General features: G+C 40.7%; 1 protein-coding gene across 1 annotated transcript in view; it reads right to left on the bottom strand.

The window, feature by feature from the left end:
• The window catches only part of CRYL1 (crystallin, lambda 1), a 160,006-nt gene that overhangs the window by 24,117 nt on the left and 113,877 nt on the right, over positions 1–22,012 (bottom strand). Inside the window, exons 4-5 of the mRNA XM_004680358.2 lie at positions 10,478–10,639; positions 3,879–4,073 (exon numbers count right to left, since the gene is read on the bottom strand). Coding sequence (XP_004680415.2) covers positions 3,879–4,073; positions 10,478–10,639 — 357 coding nt within the window. The remainder of the gene's footprint in view (positions 1–3,878; positions 4,074–10,477; positions 10,640–22,012) is intronic.

The raw sequence follows: 22,012 nt of genomic DNA, 5'->3' as shown, positions 1-22,012 counted from the left end.
AAAATGTTGTTTCTTCAATGCCTAATAAAATTGCTAGACCTTTGTTAAGAATAACATGTAAAAGAGAGCACATATAAATTTTCAATATCAGGAACAAAATCAGAGCTACCATGACAGCAATTAAAAGGATATTGGAGTCTTATTAACAACTTTAATGCAACAACTTCAAGTTTAATAGAACAAATGGGACCAATTTCTCTAAAACCACAAGCTACCAAAACTCAACCAAGATAAAGCAGATAACTCAAATGGTCAACCATTAACAAAGTTGACTTCCTAATTTTTAAGTTCCTGAGTAAGAACCCTGAGGCTTAGGTAGTTTTGCTGGAGAAATTTTACACAATCTCTTCCAGAAAACAGAGAAGGGGGAATTTTCCAACTTATTTATGTGTTATTATCTTGATATCTATGTAGCATTAGCTTGATATCAACATCAAAAAAAGATAGCATTTATATTATGTATGTAGGTAATACATATATATAAGAAAACTATAAATCAACATCTCTTCTAAATGTAGAGGCAAATATTGTAAATCAAATGTAAGAGATTAAGTCCAGTAACCTCAAACCCTACAATCAAGTGGGATTTGTTCCAGGATCACAGACTGAACATGAGAAAACCAATCAATGTGATTCATCACATCTACAGAGTCAGCGAGCTTCAGAGCAGCTTCCTTCTGATCCTTCAACACCCATACCAAAACACTGCCATGCTGGGTGCAAGAGCACCTTCCCTTACCCCACACTGCTTATACCCCAACTTGGGGATCTAGCCCTGGGATGTTCACACATGGATTAGATTTGTGCAGGGCTATTTATACTCACACAACAGGGAACGGCACTCTTCGTAGAGTTGACTTAGCACCCCGGACACCAGAACAGTGCCAAGCCATGTCTGCACAAAACTCTCCACATTCTGGAACTGAGTCACCTTGTACCCTCCCTCCCCTGAAAGCATGCCAGACTAAGCTTGAGTCAGAAAGAAAAGACCCTGCCAAATTTCATCTTGTTTTGTCAATCCAGACAGTAACAAACCAGGACAACCAGGGGTGGATAGAACAAAGCAGGTAAGTTTAGCGCTTCTTATTCACACTAGAGACCCACCCTGGAAAGAGAATGTCTTGGAAAGAAAAATTCTTCAATATCTCTGGACTTCTCAAAGTGAAAATGTGTAAAAATGTGCAGCTTTTACTGTTAAGACTTCTGCAACCCAGCTCCTTTTTATATTGAAGTGGCCCATAACTCTTCTGAAGTAAGCCTGGAATACCCAAAAATATGAATTCAAGTTCAACTGGCACTGAAATTGTGTCAAAGGGGTGTCACTGAGCCAGGCCTGGCCATGGCTAGGTGCACACTCACGGGCTGCTCACACAGAAGCTGCACTCTAGTAAGATGTCCTAACCTGCTCCTCACTTCTGAGGTGAAAACAGCAGAGGTCTTTTTCAAGAAATTCATCCAATAAAGTCACACCTCCTTAAACCAATCCATATAATGAACAGAAATATTGATCCCCTATTTCTGAGGGCAGTGAGGTTTAGGGAAAATGCACCTTCTGTGGCTCTGTTGAGGTACAGGGTGGAGAATGTGGCTGTGTGTTAAGAGGAGGCACCCTGCAGCTGTGTTTCTCCAAGCCTGCCCAGGCCTACCTCAGCAGCCCTCCTGCCCCAGGGGGCAGCTACTTCAGAGGCAGGTGCATCTCCAGCATGCTGTGTGTCCAGGGTCCAGAAGACCCAGAGGAGCTGCCTCCCATGCAGTGTGGTGAATGCAAGTGAAGCTGTAGCAGCTCCGCCCTCCTCCATACACCCTTCTGTGAGCCCAGCCCTCAGAAATGAGAAACATGCTTCCTGCCCTCCTAAGTCCCCCGGCAGGGCTTGATTCCCATCATAACCCCATTCTGCCCAAAGAGTGGTATCCACAGTTTCCAGATGTACCTAGATTCTTACTATCTGTAGATTTATATTCTTTATTTTTAAGGGAATTATCTTCTAGACTTCTACCAAAGACAATTTTCTTTGGGGTTTTCTGGGTTCAGTTCACATTCCTGTGAACATAACTTTTCATTTCTGTAGCCTCCGTCTCATCTTTTCACATTAAACTGTATCCTGCTGATTTTAGCACTCAGTTTCTTATGAGGACTCGGGCACATGTGTCCCATAGCAGACAACACAAGAAGACACGTCATCCCTAGAAACCAGGAGTGAGAACATTCGTGCCAGCCAAGACATGATCACACTCACCTTACCATGAGCCTCTGGTGACAGATGACCAAAAAGCAGGATGGACCGTGAACCATAAGAACCCTCCAGTGCAGTCAAACACCAGCAGGCCCTCCTTGTCCGCCCAGCAAATGCAGACATTGTAATTCTCCATGGCTCTTCCCTGCCTGCCGCTTCTACACTGTAGCCAGTTTCATTTTGTGGTCAAAACAGAATTTCTTTGTATATACCTCCCACCCAACTCCCTTACCCCATCATCTCCAAATTTTTCTTTGCGTTCATATCTCTCATATTGGAGAAAGTGAAATTTGATTCCTTTTTTCCATCTCTGAGGGGCACTAAAACACTTTTGAAATAACTGTTAAAACTGCATTGAGGCCCTCCCTGGTGGTGCAGCGGGTTAAAGCACAACACTGAGAATCTAAAGCCACTTCCGCATGAGTTCGATTCCCGCCTGCCCCGGAGGTGACCACATGGCACGGCAGACCTCTCCTGACCCGCCTGCTGCTCCCCTCAGCAGTGTACTTCGTCAATCTGCCTGTTCTGCTCCCCATTCTGTCCCTGGTGAATCCTCTCACCTTCCGCATCTCTAGTCTGTACCCCAGTTCTGTATGAATAAATAAATAAATTTAAAAAAAAACTGCATTGAAACCTTCTGTTATGTTTTAATGCAATATTTTGTGGTCTATTAAACAACTCCCATAGCCCCCAACTCTAGACAAATGAAAATATATTAACTAGATCTCTGAGAAAGCATTATAATTCAAAAATGAAAAAAAAATTCTACAATTCAAAAGCATTGTATAATTACTAAGAAATTTGAAGTGCAAATTTAACAGTGGAAAGTCTACCACTGTGTCTTGAAGATGCAGGATAATTATGCAGGTGTGAAAATGCAAACCTGTAGCTACTGCAAGTCAAATATCCACACCACCTGATGGAGGTGTGGGCGAACCCCAACAAGAAGTGGGAGGGTCATGGACCCAGGCACACTGCTGAGGAGCTGGGGGGCTAATGCTACCCAAGGAAGCTAACCCAAAGGCTGATCTACATTCCTGTCAAGTGCGTTGGGCAGGCACCATTCTAGGGAACAACAATTCAGCTAAGTTCCATTCTTCTTATTTTGGATGCCTGGTAAGACCCTCTCTCACTGCCAATCCTACTTTGACATCTCCCCTGCTAGGTGCCAGATCCAGAGTACAAAAGTAGGGAAGAACAAGGTGATTTTTAAAGTCACATGTAAAATCATTCAAAATTATAGGATGAGGCTAAGACAAGCTTAGGGTTATCCATGCTTCTCCCTTAAGCTCTAGAAATAAGTTGGACTTCTTTAAAAGATGTAATTTTGCTTTATTAGAAAGATTGTTTTTCTTTGATTATGTGGTGATGATATGAATGGGTGGGACACAGGAAGCCTATCTACAAAGTCTGGAATCAAGTGACTGTACAAGGGGAATCTCTAGGATATAACATGAGTTGCTGCATACCATTTATTTTTGTTACCGTTTGACTACACCTGAGAGAAAATATTGCCATCCATCTCCAAAACAGGGCAAGAACCAAGCACCACCTGATGCTCCTGCCACCCCAACTCCCAACCATGATGCTCCCAGGAGCCACCTCGCCTTCTGCTGAGACCAGACAGTGGGAGCTGCCACACACCTCCACCAGCCTCCAGGCCTCTGCGATGACTGCATACTGCAGGCGATTCAGAGCAAAGCCATCCACCTCCTTCGTGAGCCGGACTGGGGACTGTCCAATCTTGCGCATGAGGGCATGGGTCCTGTCCATTGTTTCAGGAGATGTCTCTGGGTGAGGAACCAGCTCAACCAATGGCAAGTAATATGGTGGGTTCACCTAAGGAGGAGACAGAAGGGAAAGTCAAGAAGGTGGCTTTGGAGTTTGGGGTACTGCTCTACAGACTTGGCTTCCCTATCTTGAATATTCCCGTGGGGCAGGTTCATCTTGGGAAAGGACCCATTAGACGTGGTGCCCAAACTTGAGAAATAAAGTCATTCACAAAGGAGAAAGACTTAAGAGGGGAACCTGAACATACAACTGTTCAAAGAAAAATCATAACCAACATGTTTCTTTACACACACTCACACATGCTTTTACATCATTGTTCGCTTTTGTATAATGTTTGCTTTGTGCTCTCAGATGTTGTCCTTATAAAATTCCCACCACTAATTCACTAGTGAAACATCACCGTAGTCCTTTGTGCTCTTACCACCCCTGTTTTGATCCCTCTCCCCCTCTCCCACAGAAGGTCTCTGATTTATAGAGGTCTGCTAATTTTGTGTAACTAACACATTGCTTTCAACAACAGACCATATACACAATGGTGGTCCTGAAACTCCTACCGCTCAGTGACAGCATTTGACACCAGCGGCAGCCTCACTTGTCCCATGTTTACCTCATCTCTTGAGAGCATCATTTTCCCTTGTACTTGATTTCATTTTGTATCTTTTTGTTCATCAAGGGCCCAAAGAGTACGAAGTCACTGCTAGTATTGCATTCATTCGCACAATGACAAATCCCCTAGTGACACATTTCTCAGAGTGTTCTCCCAAAGTTAGGCAACACATGATTTTACTGATTATGATGAAAGTGAGTTGCTTGAGAAACAGCTGAAGCAGGACATTTTCTCTGCCTCTCTCTGTCTCAGGAAGTAAGTCTTCCTTGTGACAGTCACTCTACCAGGAGAGGCAGGTCCTGTAACACCTGTATAATTAGCTTACAAAACTAACATATAAACTGACAGTTCCTTTCTGTTGTCAGTTCCTCAGAAATTTATTGTATCTTTGTCTAGAAAGTAAATAAATCTTTTGCTTTGCAGTCATGGGACTCCATGTGCACAAAACTAAATTGGCTTTTTCCTCCTGTTAATCTGACCTTTATTTACAGGCTATCTCAACCACAAACCTAAAAGGGAAAAGAGAAATGCTCTTCTCTTCAACAGTCCCATCTTGATTAGATCCCATTCACATTCTCAAACTCAGTTAGTACCCTGTCTCTCTTTCACCTCCTCCCATTTTCTATCATAACAAAGTCCTATGGGTTCCCATTCCCAATGCCAGTAGCTTAGCTAAGGTCATCACTTCCAGCCGAGCACTGTGGTACTTGTCCTCACCAGCCTGCCAGGACCTCTTCCCCCTACTGTTGCCAAAGGGAGTCTTTAAAAGGCAGGAGCTGTCAAATCCACAGCAACAGAAAGGACAATGGTGGTTGCCAGGGGATGGGAAATAGAGAGTTGTTGAATGGGGACAGTTTCAGCTTTACGAGGTGAAGAGTTCCAGAGATAGATGATGAAGGGTGCAAAACAAAGTCAATGCACTAAATAACACTGAGCTGTACACATAAAAAAATGGGTAAGACTGCAATTTTTTTGTGTATTTAACACAGTTAAAATATTTTTAAAAATTAAGAGCAGAACCCTGGCCATAGCATCACCTTAAAAACCTGCAGTAATAGGGCCCTCCCTGGTGGCGCAGCGGGTTAAAGCACAGCACTAAGAAGCTAAAGCCACTTTCAGCATGAGTTTGATCTTATGGAGGTGATCTACATGGTACAGCAGACCTCTCCTGACCCGCCCGCTGCTCCCCTCAGCATGTACTTCATCAGTCAGCCTGTTCTGCTCCCCACTGTCTCTGGTGAATCCTCTCACCACTCCTGCACATCTGGCCTGTACCCCAGTTCTGTATGCATGAATAAACAAATCTTAAAAAAAAAAACACACACACACAACCTACAGTGATAATTCACCACCCACTATGAAAAACATATAGCTAAGTAAGATGCAGGCCCATCGTGATTCTGCTCTATACTTCCTAACATCGAGTTCTTCACTCTACTGTGTGCATATGTCCAAGCTCTAGAAAAGACCCTCCCGGAGTTTTGGGCTTAGATAGACACTATTCTTGCCAGAGTTCCCCAGACTCTCAGATATGCTCAGAGGCATGCTCACGTTTAGCTCCAGAGCAGAGAAACCCTGAAGTCCAATGGAATGGAAAAAAGGTCAGGACTTTCTCAGGGAAGACTATCTCTGTCTCAGACCCAGTGAAGAATTCTAACAGTCATGACAGATACCCCTTAAATTTAACACAGTGAGGAAAAAAGGAAACAAAGGTAGAGAATAAAAGAGAGTACAAGAAGTAACTGTTAAATAGATTAAAGAACTAGCCACTTCCTGAAAAAGCTATTCTTTTTCCAACAGAGACAGAAGGCAAGCCATCTTCTGCCAGAGCCTATGAGGAAGACTGAGGATTATACCCTCAAGAAATGAGGAACCCTGCCAAGGAGAAAGGGTGGCAATTTCTTTAAGGTTCCAAGGATGATCCCTATGATCTCTGGCGAGCAGGGCTGTGTCACGGGAAGCACAAGGGAGAGCTGTGGCCTGGGCAGCCCTTTGGGAGCTCAGGTTGAGGCGGGCGGCACAAGGGGGGCATTCTCCATTCAACTCAGTGAAAAGGCAGTTGAGTTGGGAATGGCCTGGAGGCATGTGATCAGGGTGATAGCTCAGCAGGCCCAACACAGAGGCTTTCTTTATATTCTCTGCAGCAAATTAACCCAAGTTCAGCAGAGAGAGGAAAGGTAAACTGTCCCTATTTCCTGAAGAGAAATTTTACAATTTATTCATTCACATTCCTGGGGGTGAAAGGGGGGCCCTCAGTCCAGGAGAATTCCTCTTCCTCTATACAAAATGGGCATAAAAATAAAGGGGACATTTGGTTTACAGCTGGGTTGAGAAAGTCAGATCCCTTCCTGTACGCTTCCTGCTCAGAGCTGAAGCAGCTCCTGAAAGAGGGATCTGGGCAGGCCGCACTATGCAGGGCACCGAGGGGCACAGAGCCTGTGAATGGAACACCAGAAATGATGACAGCACGAGGGCAAATGCATCAGGGTCAGTGGACAGAACAAGTCAGAGAACGTGCAGGCATGGGCAGGGGTTAGTAGGCAGGAGTATCCTAGCACCTCTGCAGCGAGGGGGCCCCGTGATTCCTGAGAACGTGTAACATGCGGCCGCCTGGTCACCTGTGTGCTGTGCCTTCACAAACCCCTTCACTCAGTCCCTGCCTTCCCAGGCAGCCTCATCTATGGTCAGGAAAACACCAAGAGCACTTGATGCTCTAAAGGGGCCTCCATACACTTCACTGAATCCTCCTCCACTGAAATAAGCAAGAAGGGGAAACCTTAGTAAAGTATAGCTGAAACTACTGAGAAAACTTGTTGTTCTGACTGACTGCTAAAGAGATCCTAAGAACCAAGAGAAGCTGCAGCCAAACTTTGCTTGTAGACAATAACTGGTAAACAAGCCCCATCTGCTGAATGGTCATCCCCACACCACCCCAGGGAGGTGAGGCGGACGAGGAAAGGCAACATGCACACGTGGGAGACAAAATCCCGGGCACACAGAAATGGTATATTGACACTCTCTTCCTGAGCCTGTCATGTTTGCTGGCCTTGCTCAATGAAACCCACTCTGAAATCTCCCTGAGCCACCTGAGCACAGGGAGCACAAGCCGGTGGCAAGCTCCAGGGCTGAGGAACCCTAAAGACCAACTCCTGAAGTGGAAAACGTGCCCAAGAGAACACAGGTGAGGTCCAAACCTGGGGACTGGTGACTTTTCTGTTTCTGCCTATCCACTTTTGTAAGAGCCTTTCAGAAGCAGCTAAAGGCATCCTTTTCCTTTGTCTTTTTCCTGTCTAGGCAAAGAATCTTGGCTAACCGAGCAGTGGTGGCAAGTGAGTTGATGTACTGAGTCCCTGCTCTTTGTATTGGAGAGCTAAATGGAAAACCTGTAACTCCTCAAAGACTATACATGGTTCTGGATTCCACAGGAACTGTCTGTGCATCTTAGCCTGAACTACTCAAGATGTTTTTATTCCACTCTCTTATAGGTCAGTGGAAGGAGAAAAGGGTAGGGAGCGCAAGCATAGGAGAATTAAAAAATTAAATTCCAGAGATAGCCAACTGGGGTTATTTGGTTTGCTTTAGATAACACTAATTTTGGCTAAAAATAATTTATGAAAGTAATGTGAGATAATTTTTAAAATAAGGTCTGAGCTTACTTTGCTATGTTGCTTATTTGACTAAATAAGTTAGAGAAGTACTGAAATGGTCTGAGGGAAAGAAATGTGACTATTCAAAAGTTATTACCAGGTTGGTGGCAAAGTGCTGGGTATGACAGAGGGAAAGTAAATAGGGTATGGTTTCATTTCCCATATACTTTAAAACTGAAGATATATGCTCAAATTCTTTCAAAGAATTTAGGAGGTATCTCTGAACAATTTTTAGTTGTGTTTTGTTTTTAACGAGTTCAGAAGGGAAAACACTGGTTAAAAAATTGGAAGCTTTTAAGCAAGAGGCTTACATTTTTCTCGAAAACAATTGATAATCTAGTAAGTTCTCTGCAGTTTCTAAGAGTTCTTTTTTTTTTAAGTTTATTTATTTATGCATACAGAACTGGGGTACAGACCAGAGGTGCAGGGGCAGAGTGAGGATTCACCAGAGACAGAGTAGGAAGCAGAACAGGCAGATTGACAAAGTACAATGCTGAGGGGAGCAGTGGGGGGGACAGGAGAGGTCTGCTGCACCATGTGGGGCACATCCGGGCCAGGCCGGGTGAAGCCAGTGCCCGGGATAGAACTGGCACTGAAACATCTGTGACTAGCTTGCAGAGCTGTGCTTTAACCCACTGTACCACCAGGGAGGGCGCTCAGGGTCCTTTTTTTAAAGAATGTAAGTGTACTGAGGTGAGGACACCACACTCTTCATGAGACCTAGTGATAAATTTCACTTGTGTTTCTGTGGTAACTAATTATTACTGGCTTTATTCTGTGTCTATGGGTCTAATTTTCCTTATAAGCATTCTTGACATTGTACATCATATTTTGGTATGAGAATATTTGGAAAATATACCTTGTGAATAGTGATCTTAACTAGCCCATTTTTAGAGTATAAAATCTGGTAGCCATCTATAATCTTCTCACGTCCCTGAGCAAACTTGCTTACTTCCCACTCTAAACTACTCATGCAAAGAAAGCAAAATTTTCCTGTGTTGAATCCTAGAACCTTTCAGTCATGCTTGGAATACTGTTTCCCCCAAGACCTGCAAAGTAATTTTTCTTTGAGATATCTGCAAAATTGAAAGACCTTCCTATCAACCTCCAAGGACTGTGTTTATACATATCACAATCCTGCTGTTTACCTAAGAAAATCCCAGTTCTTCAGGGTTAATTCTCATGATTCTTCATGACCCACTATGTCCATTATTTCTTTCTGTCCCAAAAACATGCAGGCTCTTTCAGTCAAGCAGGACTGCCATGCTTATTCTTGGCTTGGGGTCATTGCTCATGATATTTCCCGGTCTCAAGCACCCCCTTCCTCTTCAGTCCACCAGATCCTGCCAAATCTGGCCTGGTTTTTCAGTGCTGTCTCCAACCTTAATCTCTGCTGGTCTGGCGGTGCTGAGGGTGTGGTGAGCCTGGTGTACTGTCATCTTTATTATGACTTGGGTCGAGTTAGCTTTTCTGTACTAACAGGTTATCCCAGTTCTCCAACATCACCTGGAGCTCATGTCAGCACTCAAAAGTCCTCCACTGGTAATCCTTGAATCTCCTTTCTGATTTTTCCCCTCATAGTAACACTTTAATCTCAAAACGATTTATTGTTTGCATGCCAACTTGGAACTCACTGTCTAACATGTCTCCTAATGCACTCCAGCTAATTACAGTGAGTGGGTGGAAGAGAAAAACAAGAAAAAGGAGGGATTTGTAGTCAGGCTACTAATCAGAACCTCAGGTAGGTCCTGGAGTCTGCATTTTAACAAAACTGATTCTGCTCTGAATTGGGTTTAGCAAACTACATAATACAAGAGACTAAACTACAAAATCCGACTCATTGTATGCATATTTTAAAGTGTAGCGAAATTACTTATTTAGTAATCTCCTCAGATAAGGAATTACTTGAGAGAGAAAGTCTATAATAAGCATTGCTCATTTGTTCCCATTACTCATTTGACATATACATATAATCCAAGGAACTATGGGATAAAATTCTTTTAAGAAATTCTGGTGCTGCACAATTCTCTAAACATACTACAGCCCATCCCACTGAATTATATACTTTCAACTGGGAAACTGTGTGATATGAGCATTATATCCCAATAAAGCAGTGAAAAAGCACTAGTGGATTAATAGTCAAAGTATATTGCCCCCAATGATCCACTGAGAGACTTCCCCAGGTGTAGCATACTCACAGGATGAGCCACAAGGCACTGCTTCACATGTGCTAAACCTGAAAATAATTTGGAGGGCAGGAGGCAGGAGCTGGAGCTGCTTAAGACAACGCTCTCACTGACGATCCGGTCTAACTGAATAAAAATCTTCTTCTTTAGTTCTAGGTCTTCTGGAACACATTCCTAAAAAGGACACATTCAATTAATGCTCATGATCCCTGCCCTCAACTAGCCACAAGCAAAGCATTTCATATTTGATCCTTTCCTAAAATGAATCAATTCAAAAACCAACCAATGAAATTTAAACAATCAAACAATAAGCTGCCCCTCAAAAATAAATAAATCAATCTTGAAAACTCTGTTAACTAGATAATATGTATATGGCATTTGAATTTTCAGGTGGTAGACTAGAAAATATAACTCCCCAAATCAAAAATCTTCCAACTATATGGGGGTGGATTCCACAAACAGAAAACATAGTAGCACTTAAGGCAAAGTACAATAAACATCAAATTGTTGTCATCACCACTTATTTTCCTTATCTTTTCTGACCATCATATCAACTTATCTTCAAGGAAATTTCTTATCTCCATGAAATGAACAAACACATTACACCATAATTTGCAAAAGGTTTCTTGAGAAATAATTTCTAATTGGAAATCCTTTTGAAAAAGACTTCTGCTTCTAAAACTCTAAAGTTACTTTAATGGGGTAGGAGAGGAGGATAAGGAAAAATTTTTGAATTAAATACTGCAGGTAATAATCACTCTGAGGCCCTCCCTTGTGGCACAGCAAGTTAAAGCACAGCACTGATAATCTAAAGTCACTTCCGCATAAGTTCGATTCCCGCCTGTCCCGGAGGTGACCACATGGTGTGGCAGACCTCTCCTGACCCGCCCGCTGTTCCCCTCAGCAGTGTGCTTCGTTGATCTGCCTGTTCTGCTCCCTGTTCTGTCTCTGGTGAATCCTCTCACCCTCCACATCTCTGGCCTGTACACCAGTTCTGTATGCACAAATAAATAAATCTTAAAAAAAAATAAAATAAAATAATCACTCTGAAATTCTCATCACAAGCAAAGTTGCCTGTAAATGAGATACCATTCCCAAGCACCTAGGCTGGCCCGGAGGGGAGGCACATCTGTGGGAAAGTGATGTATACTCAGTGCCGAAGGGGGAAACGCGACTTAAGAACGATGCTGAGTCTCTCCAACACTGGAAATGCATGTGTGTCTTTCCCCTCTTGCCACGAATGCCTCTGGGAAATCACACCAGGGTTCAATCCTACCCAAGGGAGGTCCCAGGGGTAAAGGTTAATATTGTATTCCTAACATTCCCTGAGGTATATGGATAATGATTCTACAATAACCATCTGTACCAGAATCAATAGGATGCTTACTAAAAATGTAAACCCACAGGCCTCTCTGCCAGGACTACTGAAATGGTCTCTAATGGAGAGAACTGTATCAGCATTTTCATCAAGCATTCTGATAAGTGTTGTTCATAATAAAGTTCGAAGATAAAGCTCCAAAGTGTGGACTGTCAATATTGAATATATGCAATGTTACTAAATACATCCTCCAGGTTCCCTCTACTCTACACCCAGAGATCTCACCTTCCTTCTTCACTCCAGCTATTTATGGGCCAACCAAGCATTTCCTGATTAGTGTACTAGCACTGTAGTGACAGAAATCTCACAACAGCAGAAAACCTAACGTGTGCAAAGAGAAAGTGCAATGTTGAAGGGCTACGAATAATTATATCAGAATCACCCCTCAAGAGTAAGGAAAATATTTCTATGTTTGATTTAATATCAAATATCAATAATAATGCCTAGCATATTGAAATCATCTGTGTAAACATGATGAAACATGTATTCCACTTCTATATCCTCCACAAGACTGTTTTATTCTAAGGAGAGGCAGTCAAGACTGTTTGTTCATACTTTTAAAAAATATAATCAAGCCACGTGAATTTAATTAAGAACAAAAGGTCATATAAGCACCACATCTCAAAGACAGGGAGGGAAATGGAGTCATTTAAGAACTGTAAAGCTCATTGTGTTAAATTCCCTTATCAAAAGGGGTAAAAGAGCTACAGTAGCTGACTGGCTGTATTGAGTAATTCCTGGATCAGTTAAGTCTGCAAGTTGGGTTAAGTTTAAATGGAGCCTTGTAGTAAAGCCAGAGACTAAGAATGATGCAGATACTGTTTAAGCTAATAAAAGAGCCCTGTGAATAGCCTTATTGTAAGTCTCTCATGCAGATTCTCCCCTGAAATTCTATGCCTTTCTTCAGATTGTCTGATTATCAAACAGGCAAGAAAACTTGAACCAGAGGAAATCCAAACCTGCTACAATTATATAAAAAAAAATTTTAATGGCATGTTTACTTGAAGTCTTGTTGTTGTTGTTTTTAATAGTAAGCCAACTGTGTTTGATTGCTGGGCCAGTGTTATGATGCCCCTATCCAAAGTGAGCCTTGAGTTCATTTCCTTGCTATTCTTTCAGAAGTCAACACCCTTTGTCTGAGAAAAGGAGTCTGAAACACTAATAATCAGGACCTTCATCACTGGGATTGATTACAAAGCTAAGAGAAGCTACAGTCTCTTTGCCCTAAGGGGAATGAGAGGAAAAGCAGGAACACATATATCTAACAAAGAGACAACTGAGAACCTGGCTGCAGAGAGGACTTGCTCTCTCTAAACCACAGCCATATGACTAGGTGAGAATCTACCACCATGTATTCTTTCACAACTGTGTCTTTCAGGGTTCCTTTCTAGAGAAAGCCACCAAATGTTTAGTGTGAGCAAAAATTCTATCACAGTTGAGGTAATTATCTTTAGTCCCTTAATTAAAATTTGACAGCATTTCCAAGTGATGACCATTTTTGTTTGGTCTTGATTTGTTTTGAGGTCGTAAAGAGACACCACATGTGATGTCATGTTCAACTACAATGGTAAGCAAGTTCACTCAGATTTTGAAAACAAAACAGAATTTTGGATACAACCTAAAACACAGTGTAAGTTCCCATTTTTCACATCTAGTCATCATCAAAAGAAGTTTACTAATCTCAGGCAGTATCAGATAAAGATGGAGGATTAAGTTAAACACTCCATTTCCCTCTTCAAAAGGAAGAAAATAAATGATGACATTATGCGTACAACTTTTAAGTCTAACTTATGTTTTGCTTTTTTTTTTTAAGATTTATTTATTTGTACATACAGAACTGGGGTATGAGCCAGAGGCTCAGGGGCGGTGAAAGGCTTCACCAGAAACAGAGTGGGGAACAGAACAGGCAGATCGAGGAAGTACACTGCTGAGGGGAGCAGCGGGCAGGCCAGGAGAGGTCTGCCACGGCATGTGGTCACCTCCAGGGCAGGCGGGAATAGAGCTCATGCGGAAGTGGCTTTAGATTATCAGTGCTGTGCTTTAACCCGCTGCGCCACCAGGGAGGGCCTAACTTATGTTTTTAAAAGTAATTTATCAACTTCAGTGTTCTATAATTAGTAGAATTGTAAAAGTTTTCTGTATCTCATTAGGACTGTTTGAGAAAACCTGTTCAATCACCCAGCAAATCAATGTGCTCGATAATTCCCAGGCAAAGGAAGCCAGGTGAGAACTCACATACTGTTTACCCACTTCTTCCCACTCGTATGTTTCAACTCTCCAACCAAGTCTACCCCAATCACCATTTCAAAATAAACATATTTATGGGGAAAACAAACTTTCAAGTTTTTTAAAAAATCAATTCGGGCATTTTGGATAGGCACTCTGTTGTTAGAAAGTATACCTTGCTAACACAAAATGTCTGGAAGCAATCTTCAATTTGCTTTCCAGAAAAAAAGAAAAAGTAAATCAGAAGACTTCAACTTTAAGGTATTTTTTATATGCATAGTTCTCTTAGCCAGTTATAGGAGGCAAGAAAGGACAAATAACTCAAAATCCTATAGCACTCATAGCAGAAGGGAATTCACTTTCACAATGATGATGGAAATGATCACATTTAAAAGCCTTTCTATTAGTACTTTACTAGTTCCTCTTACTTTAATCTCCTAACACCACCAGTCTCTCTTCACTATTTCCTCCAAGAGCACAATCTTAAAATTCTCAGATTAATAGGCTGCTATGATAAGATTTTCTGAGAGGTGGACATCACAATTGCCAACAAATACAGAATTATTGTATGTCAAGAAAAAGGAAGAAGGCAACAGTTTTTAAATATCACCAGCAACTACTATGTGCATTTTTGCATAACAATCAAAATAAAAAGTATTTTAAAGAGCATATTACAAAGCCTAAAAAGAATTTTACTATAACATAGACAAATTATGGCCAATAAAGAGAGAATTTTCTGAAGTCAATGTAGACAGTATTTAGGAATGTTACTTCCTGGGGATTAAATGTCAAGGTTACAAGGATTATTGTTGTTTGCTTTAAATAGCAGTCCTTTCTCAGGGTAACCACAGGGAATGGTCCAACTGGCACATGCCTTAACTCTGCCCTTATGATGTGTCTGTCTGTCCCTATCCTCATTCCAATGAGTTTTAAAGGGAGTGGGCATCTTTTATGCAATCACTTATTTAGAATTAGGTTAAAATATCTGGCATAAAAAAAGCAATTAAAAATATTTTATTTGCGCAAAGAAGTAGCAAATGTATTTCTAAGTAATATAGCTGATGAGCAACAAATGAGACTTGTGTTTAACAAAGTTTCGTATTTAACAAAGTTCTATAAATATAATAAAACACAAAATTAAAAAAATATTACTTAAGGCATAAGTAATTTTAAGAAGAAAAATGGCAAATAAAATAAGTTGATAAAATGACATAATATTGAAAGTATAAGAAACAAAAATACAAACCAGGAAGAAGGCCTCTGTTTCAGTTACCTAGAATACTTAGTTGTGTCCTTTAATCACCAACATTAAATTCCCTAAAAAGTCTGAGGTAAAGCTGTAGGCACTAATCCTTATTTTCACTGACTTTTTGTTGACAGATGAATCATGACGACACAATCCACCCTGCCCAGTGCCAGCACAACTACAAACTTGAGGGAAAAAAAAAAGAAGAAGCAAAATCTCAAGATAGACTTATAAAAATCCTATCCCAAGCTCCAAGATTCTTGATGGCTTCTTGGGAATGTAAGGTGCCATCTTTGCGGAATACCAATTTTCTGAAAAATCTAGCTTTCCTAACTCCAGTTCTTATGGCTCATATTTGGATTACAAGTGTATCAATTTGGACTCCACGCAACATCATATCATTGTAAAGATTACTTGTTATTATGAAGATTATCCTCAAATTCCAACTGACAAATAAGAGTTTCAGAGGACTACAAAATTTAATTATATATTTTTTATTACACTGAAAACATATGCAATGCATTTCCATCAGTTGCCTATGTATGATGGCACAGTTTTCAAAAACAGTAGAAAGTCTCCTTGTGAGGATTAGGAAGAAAACATGAAAATAAAACCTCTTGCTGAAAATAAGTTAACAGGGTGTTTTTAGTAAAAATACTGTTATTGTGATGACTAATGTAACATTTGCATTCAATACTTGGTTAGGATGACAATCACTGTTTGTTTGTTTGTTTTTTTAAAGATTTATTTATTTGTGCATACAGAACTGGGGTACAGGTCAGAGGCTCAGGGGTGGCGAGAGGCTTCACCACACACACAGCGGGGAGCAGAACAGGCAGATCGAGGAAGTACACTGCTGAGAGGAGCAGCTGGCGGGCCAGGAGAGGTCTGCGCGCCATGTGGTCACCCCCGGGGCAGGCGGGAATCGAACTCATGTGGAAGTGGCTTTAGCTTCTCAGTGCTATACTTTAACCTGATGCGCCACCAGGGAGGGCCGACAATCACTGTTTTATGAAAATATCCTAATGTCTGAAAACTCTGGTTTGTTTTAAGTATAAAACTAGTTTAACTTGCAACCATGTATATGTATGTCTTACAAAAATTATTTTGTAGTGTTTTCAACAGGAATAGTATCTTCAAGGCAACAGTTCTCTGTTTGCTATCTATCCAAAGGAAAAACCAAAAAGTGAAAGAAATCCTTCATACCTACATTTATAAAAATATAGCATAGTTTTGAAAAGTTTGTGTTAAACATAAATAAAGAAATAAATGAAGGCTGGATCTAACAATGGTGTCAGAGGAGGTTCCTTGCTTTGCTCCCCAAAGGATCGTCTCAGCCAACAAATGGAGTATTGCACCCATGAGTCCTGTGACTTGAGGGAAAATGGAACACTTTCCGGACATCAGAGACATGCAGACTGCACAGAAAAAACATGGAGGAGATTCATGCTTCAGTGAACACAATGTGAGAAGAGGAGATGCTCAGAGTCTGTAGTTGTAAGGAAGAAGCTGCTGCACAAACTGTAGTGCTGTTTTCTGGTTGTCCCTAGAGAGTCTCAGAGCTCTGGGTGTTGTGGAGGCAAACAACTTTGACTGAGAAGAAATACATATGGAGGCGCTGGAATGACCTAAGCAGGAACAAAGACTGTTTGCTCAGTTAGGCTACCTCCCCGCCACCCCACAGGACTGGTATTAATATTTTGAGGATCATTGAGAATGAACAAAGATAGCAGTCTTGGGTCTAGAACCACAGGGAGTCAGGCTATTCCTGTGCCACAAACATGTACTCTTCCCTCCTGTAGAACGTCCACATCACTGGCTCCATCTCTCCAAGTCCCTACCCCATCCTGTCTCAGCAGCAGCAAGAGTAGATCTGAGACATATGGAAGCCTGGAAAGGACAGAAATCCAAAATATAAAAACCAGAGCACCACCTGCTGGAGAGTTCTAAAACTCTAAAGGAGTTCTAATCTCTCAGACCTGAAACAGCAACATAAGCAGACCAAAAGAAATAAAACACATAGCAACTTGAGACCTCAAGAGATTGACACCAAAAGAATCCAGACATCAAGATATGGAAGACTTTATTTTCTTATCAGATGGTTCAAAATTGTCATGATAAAGAAAGTCAAAGAAATAGAAGAAAATAAGGAAATGAAAGCTGAAATGATACAAGAGAATTCTGAAAACCTAAAACAGATACAACAAAATTCAGACTAAGTAATGAATGATATGAGGAGTAAAATATGAATAGAAAATAGAAATTGAAGATTTAAATAAGAAAATAAGGGAGTAGAAAGACATTAAATGATTACTAGAAGAGAGAAAAATTTCTGTAACAAGCTGTGGAAATAGATCACACAGACCAAACAGAGAGCTGAATCAGTGAATAGTGCACAAAAAGGTATAAGTAGAAAGAAAAATATAAAGTAAAAAAGAAAGAGACATTTCAGGAGCTATTTGACACAATTAGGAAAGGCAACATAAGGATAATGGGTATCATTATGGGTATTATTAGTTCTTATTTAAAGAACTAATAGAAGAAATCTTCCCAAACCTGGAGAAGGAACAAAGTATATAAGACAATGAATCAAATGACACCTTGTTACCTAGATGTAATTAGGTCTATACACACATAAATACACATATATACATGTATACACACGTATATATGTATATGTGTGTTTACGTGTATGTGTGTGTGTGCATGAAAATGTCTAGGGAAAACATGTAGGCAAACTCTAAAGGTACTTCTGTCTGGCTAATATCAGATATCTCTGAGGAAACTGCAGGTAAGGAGAGCACAGCGACATTTATTGTTTCAGCCTGGAAAAACATCCCTTTTTAAATTTCACACAGCAAAGCAAGTTAAAAGCTTCACTCATCAAATAAATGATAATTTAAACAGAACTTGCTAAAGAAACCTCATACAATGGTTTAGGGCCTGATCACTTTAAGTCCATGGGGCCATTAATGAATATCAACCAAGCGTCTCTTTAGAATCTGCAAGCCGTTTTTCCTACAAGAAGGTGTAACATGTTTCCTTGACTCAGGTGATACATTTAGAAAAGAAATGGTGATTTTTCTCTTGCTGTAACAGGCAGATACCGCGCTCCCATGGTCGTCAGGAGAGGTGGAAGGATTGCTGCCCCTCGCGCGCGGCCACCAGCAGCCTCTCGCGCATGGTCTCAATGCTCGAGTAGTCCGGCAACTTGAGATAGTTTACACAAGTCATTACAGAGGGCAGGAAGTCGTCTGGATTTTCTGTCGATTTGAATGTCTTCCGGACAATTGTCAAAGGTGGATTCAAACTCCGGAAGGCTCCAACAGGCAATCTTGAGCTACCTGTCACAAACTGGAGAAATAACCTCTGCTGCTCGTTATCAAAGCCACTGAGAATCTCAAACAAGAACTTCACAGCCCGACTATCGTGGGTGTAGCCGTGGTCGAGCCTGCAGCACTCCATCAGCGTCTTCGCGTCCCAGTCGTCCACCTTACTGCCGCACGGCAGCTGCTCCAGTTCTTCCGGGTAGAAGTACTGAAGATGACTGAGTGAGAAGACTGATTCAAAACCATCTCTGAATGAATCAAATTGCCTGGAAACGCCTTCGTTTAGTGCCCAGAATATAACCAGTCTCAAGTACTCCTGCAGGTTGTGGATTGTGACCGGTATGTCCTTCCCTCCTTTCTTCAGCTCGATGTTGGGAAACCCCAGCAGAGTGAAATCCAGCCCCAGATCTTCCACGGAGCAGACGTTCATCGTCAGCGTCTCCAGCGCGTACTGCAGACTCTCTTTGGTCTGGGATTTATTTTGTTCAAGTCTTTTCTTCTGTCTGACAATGTCTTCAAGGTGATACACTGATCTAGCTACAACCAGGTCGATGTCAAAGAGATCATGCCATGTCAGTGAGGTCTCCTGCCGCAGCATCTACTTATAGAAGGGCAAGCCGAGGGGCAGGTCCACCAGTCTGAAATCCATGATTGCCTTGGCCATTAATTTTCCTAGGAAGTGAAACTTCATCTTAACCTTTGCAATATGGGCTGGCTTGGCTGTCCGACCAAAGGGTAGCGGGAACAGGCCCTGGAGGTTCTGAATGTACTTGGTCCCTTCTTGACTCCCTTTTGGGTTGCTAAGAGTCACTTCTTCACCTCTCCAGAGACCCAAGTCAGCCCTCTGGAGTTCCTGAGATATGTGTGCATAACACTCCAGTGTAGGTCCAAGACCTGTACCAACCTCATTTTCGTACTGGATTTCTAACATGGCCTGTGAACTGCCAAGATCCTGCATCACAGTCTCAGCTTGTTTCAACAGCTCCTTTCTGTTCACAGTGCGTTTTTTTCTATCCAATTCTATCTCAACTCTGCTATCTTGAGAATCAGACTGGTTGATTTCTGGGTTTTTTGGGGTTTTTTTCCCCCCAGGTTTGGGAAGATTTCTTCTATTAGTTCTTTAAATAAGAACTAATAATACCCATAATGATACCCATTATCCTTATGTTGCCTTTCCTAATGGTGTCAAATAGCTCCTGAAATGTCTCTTTCTTTTTTACTTGGTGTTTTAAACTTCTTCCATTTTGAAGGTGTTTATTGTGGCACTATTCACAATAGCTAAGATATGGAAACAACAACCTAAATGCCCAAATAACAGATGAGTACATCAGAAAGATGTAGAATATGCACACAATGAAATACTATTCAGCTTAAAGATAAAGATGAACTCTTGTCTTTTTACAATATGGATGGAACTGGAAGGGATTATGCTAAGTGAAATAAGTCAGAAGGAGAACAAGTAAAACTGTTTTGGTTCACTTACATGAGAAAACAAAAGGTCAGATTAAACCAAATCAGTAACAAAGCTTACAAATGACTGTAAAATTGAGGTTGTGAAGAAGGGTGGAGACCAGAAAATCAATCGGATGGGGCTCAATGGACTATTGCAGAGGACTGTGGGTAGCTTAATGGTGTGGGTGTGGTTCCTTGGTGTGTGTGTGTGTGTGGGTGTGTGCATGTGTAGGTGTGTGGGTGTGGTAATATGCATCTGAAGACATGTGTTCTTATACCTTTGAATCATATACTGTGTTGTAAATCAATGCTGCCTCAATAAAAAAAAAAAGTATTTTCTGAAACTCATAAAAAACTGGAATTTACTTAAATACTCTATGTAGTATACAGTATTCCTACATCGTATTTATGGTACTTAGCTATTATATAGAAAATAATTGGATTTCATACTAAGTAAACATTTAGATTTTATCTATTTCTGCTCAGCAAGATGGAATCTAGTCAGTTTCAAATAAATTTTATAATCATTAAAATAGTGCAAATGATTATCTCTTTAAACAGAAACTTCATTTATCCAGTTGTGATAAAGAGACTTTATTATTTGTCTTCACTGATTCCATTCTTATCCAATAATTACATCTCATTATCTGTGTCACTGAAGAGACACAGTATCTCACTTTAAAATAATATAATTCTATATATAATAGTCAACATTTCCCCATTTTATTTTAAATTTGTTTTCTTTTTAAAAGAATCAAGTTACATTTTCTTTAGTGGTCCTTATTTGATCTCTGTTGTGGCTTTTTAGTTACTCTACAACTGATAATAATCTAGCCCTCAATGTCTAATATAAGGCTTATCTGTGGCAATATAATGTGAATATTATATCCAACCTCCCATTCAGAAAAGACAACTAATGTATTTATAAAGATAGAGTGTGTGTGTGTGCGCGCGCACCCACACACGCACGTGGGGGCTTATTGGTCTTTCTGCAGGCTACTGAAACTGACCTTTGTCCTACAATGGAATTCAGCTAAAATAGCCCTACATCAGATTTGCCCAATAATAATCACAACAGATGTTTTAAAAAGAAAATATAACCCTGAAAACAAAGGTGAGTAGGCAAATTCATGCCAATTAAAAAAAAGAAGTTATACTGAGACAAAGTGTATAAGCTAACAGGAACCTACAACTATTTCCTCTGGAGAAGAAATCATCTTTTTAAATGAACAGTTGAGCTCTGAGAAAAGTAAAGAAAATCTCCAGGTGAAACAAGCAAGGAAGCTGAAAGCCACAGTAGACAGACTGAAGTGATGCCATGACTATCTAATGTGAAGTTAAGTTTTGGTGGTCTGAATAGAGATTCAAATGCTCTCAAGAGGAGAGGAAAACATGGACCACAAGACCCACGGAGTTGAGGACAAGAGTAATATGATAAAAGCAAGACACTCAAAGCTTATATTTTTCACGAACTGATAGGCTAGAACAAGCAAACAAAAGTCCATCTGTTATGGAACAAGTTAGGAAAGATTGTTTTGATCTTAGCTCCAACTAGTAAAATCAAAGGGTGAAAAGACAGATAAACCTATATGTGAATTTATATTCAGGAGTTTGAATTCCACCAAGTTTTCAAAATTACATCATGAAAATAGTCTGGATACCCTCAAGCTAAGAAATAATATAAAAATTGCATTCAGAATAGAGATAAGCTTAATAAATACAAATGCACATATTCTGGGAGGCTCCACCTTCCTTTGGATACATAGAAAAAAGTCCCACTGAAAAAGTCACATTCCCAAATTTTGATGAAACCACCTACACAGGAAACAAAGGCTAGAATTTTTTATAACTGAAAAATAGGAGCACCTTATAAACTATTTTTAAAATAGTAAAAAGAATAACAAAGGAATCAAACC

The sequence above is a fragment of the Condylura cristata genome, unplaced genomic scaffold (assembly GCF_000260355.1).
Source record: "Condylura cristata isolate star-nosed mole 26May11 unplaced genomic scaffold, ConCri1.0 scaffold00010, whole genome shotgun sequence".
Lineage (NCBI taxonomy): Eukaryota > Metazoa > Chordata > Mammalia > Eulipotyphla > Talpidae > Condylura > Condylura cristata.
The sequence above is the reverse complement of the archived record's forward strand: the minus strand, read 5'-3'. Positions and strand labels throughout refer to the sequence as shown.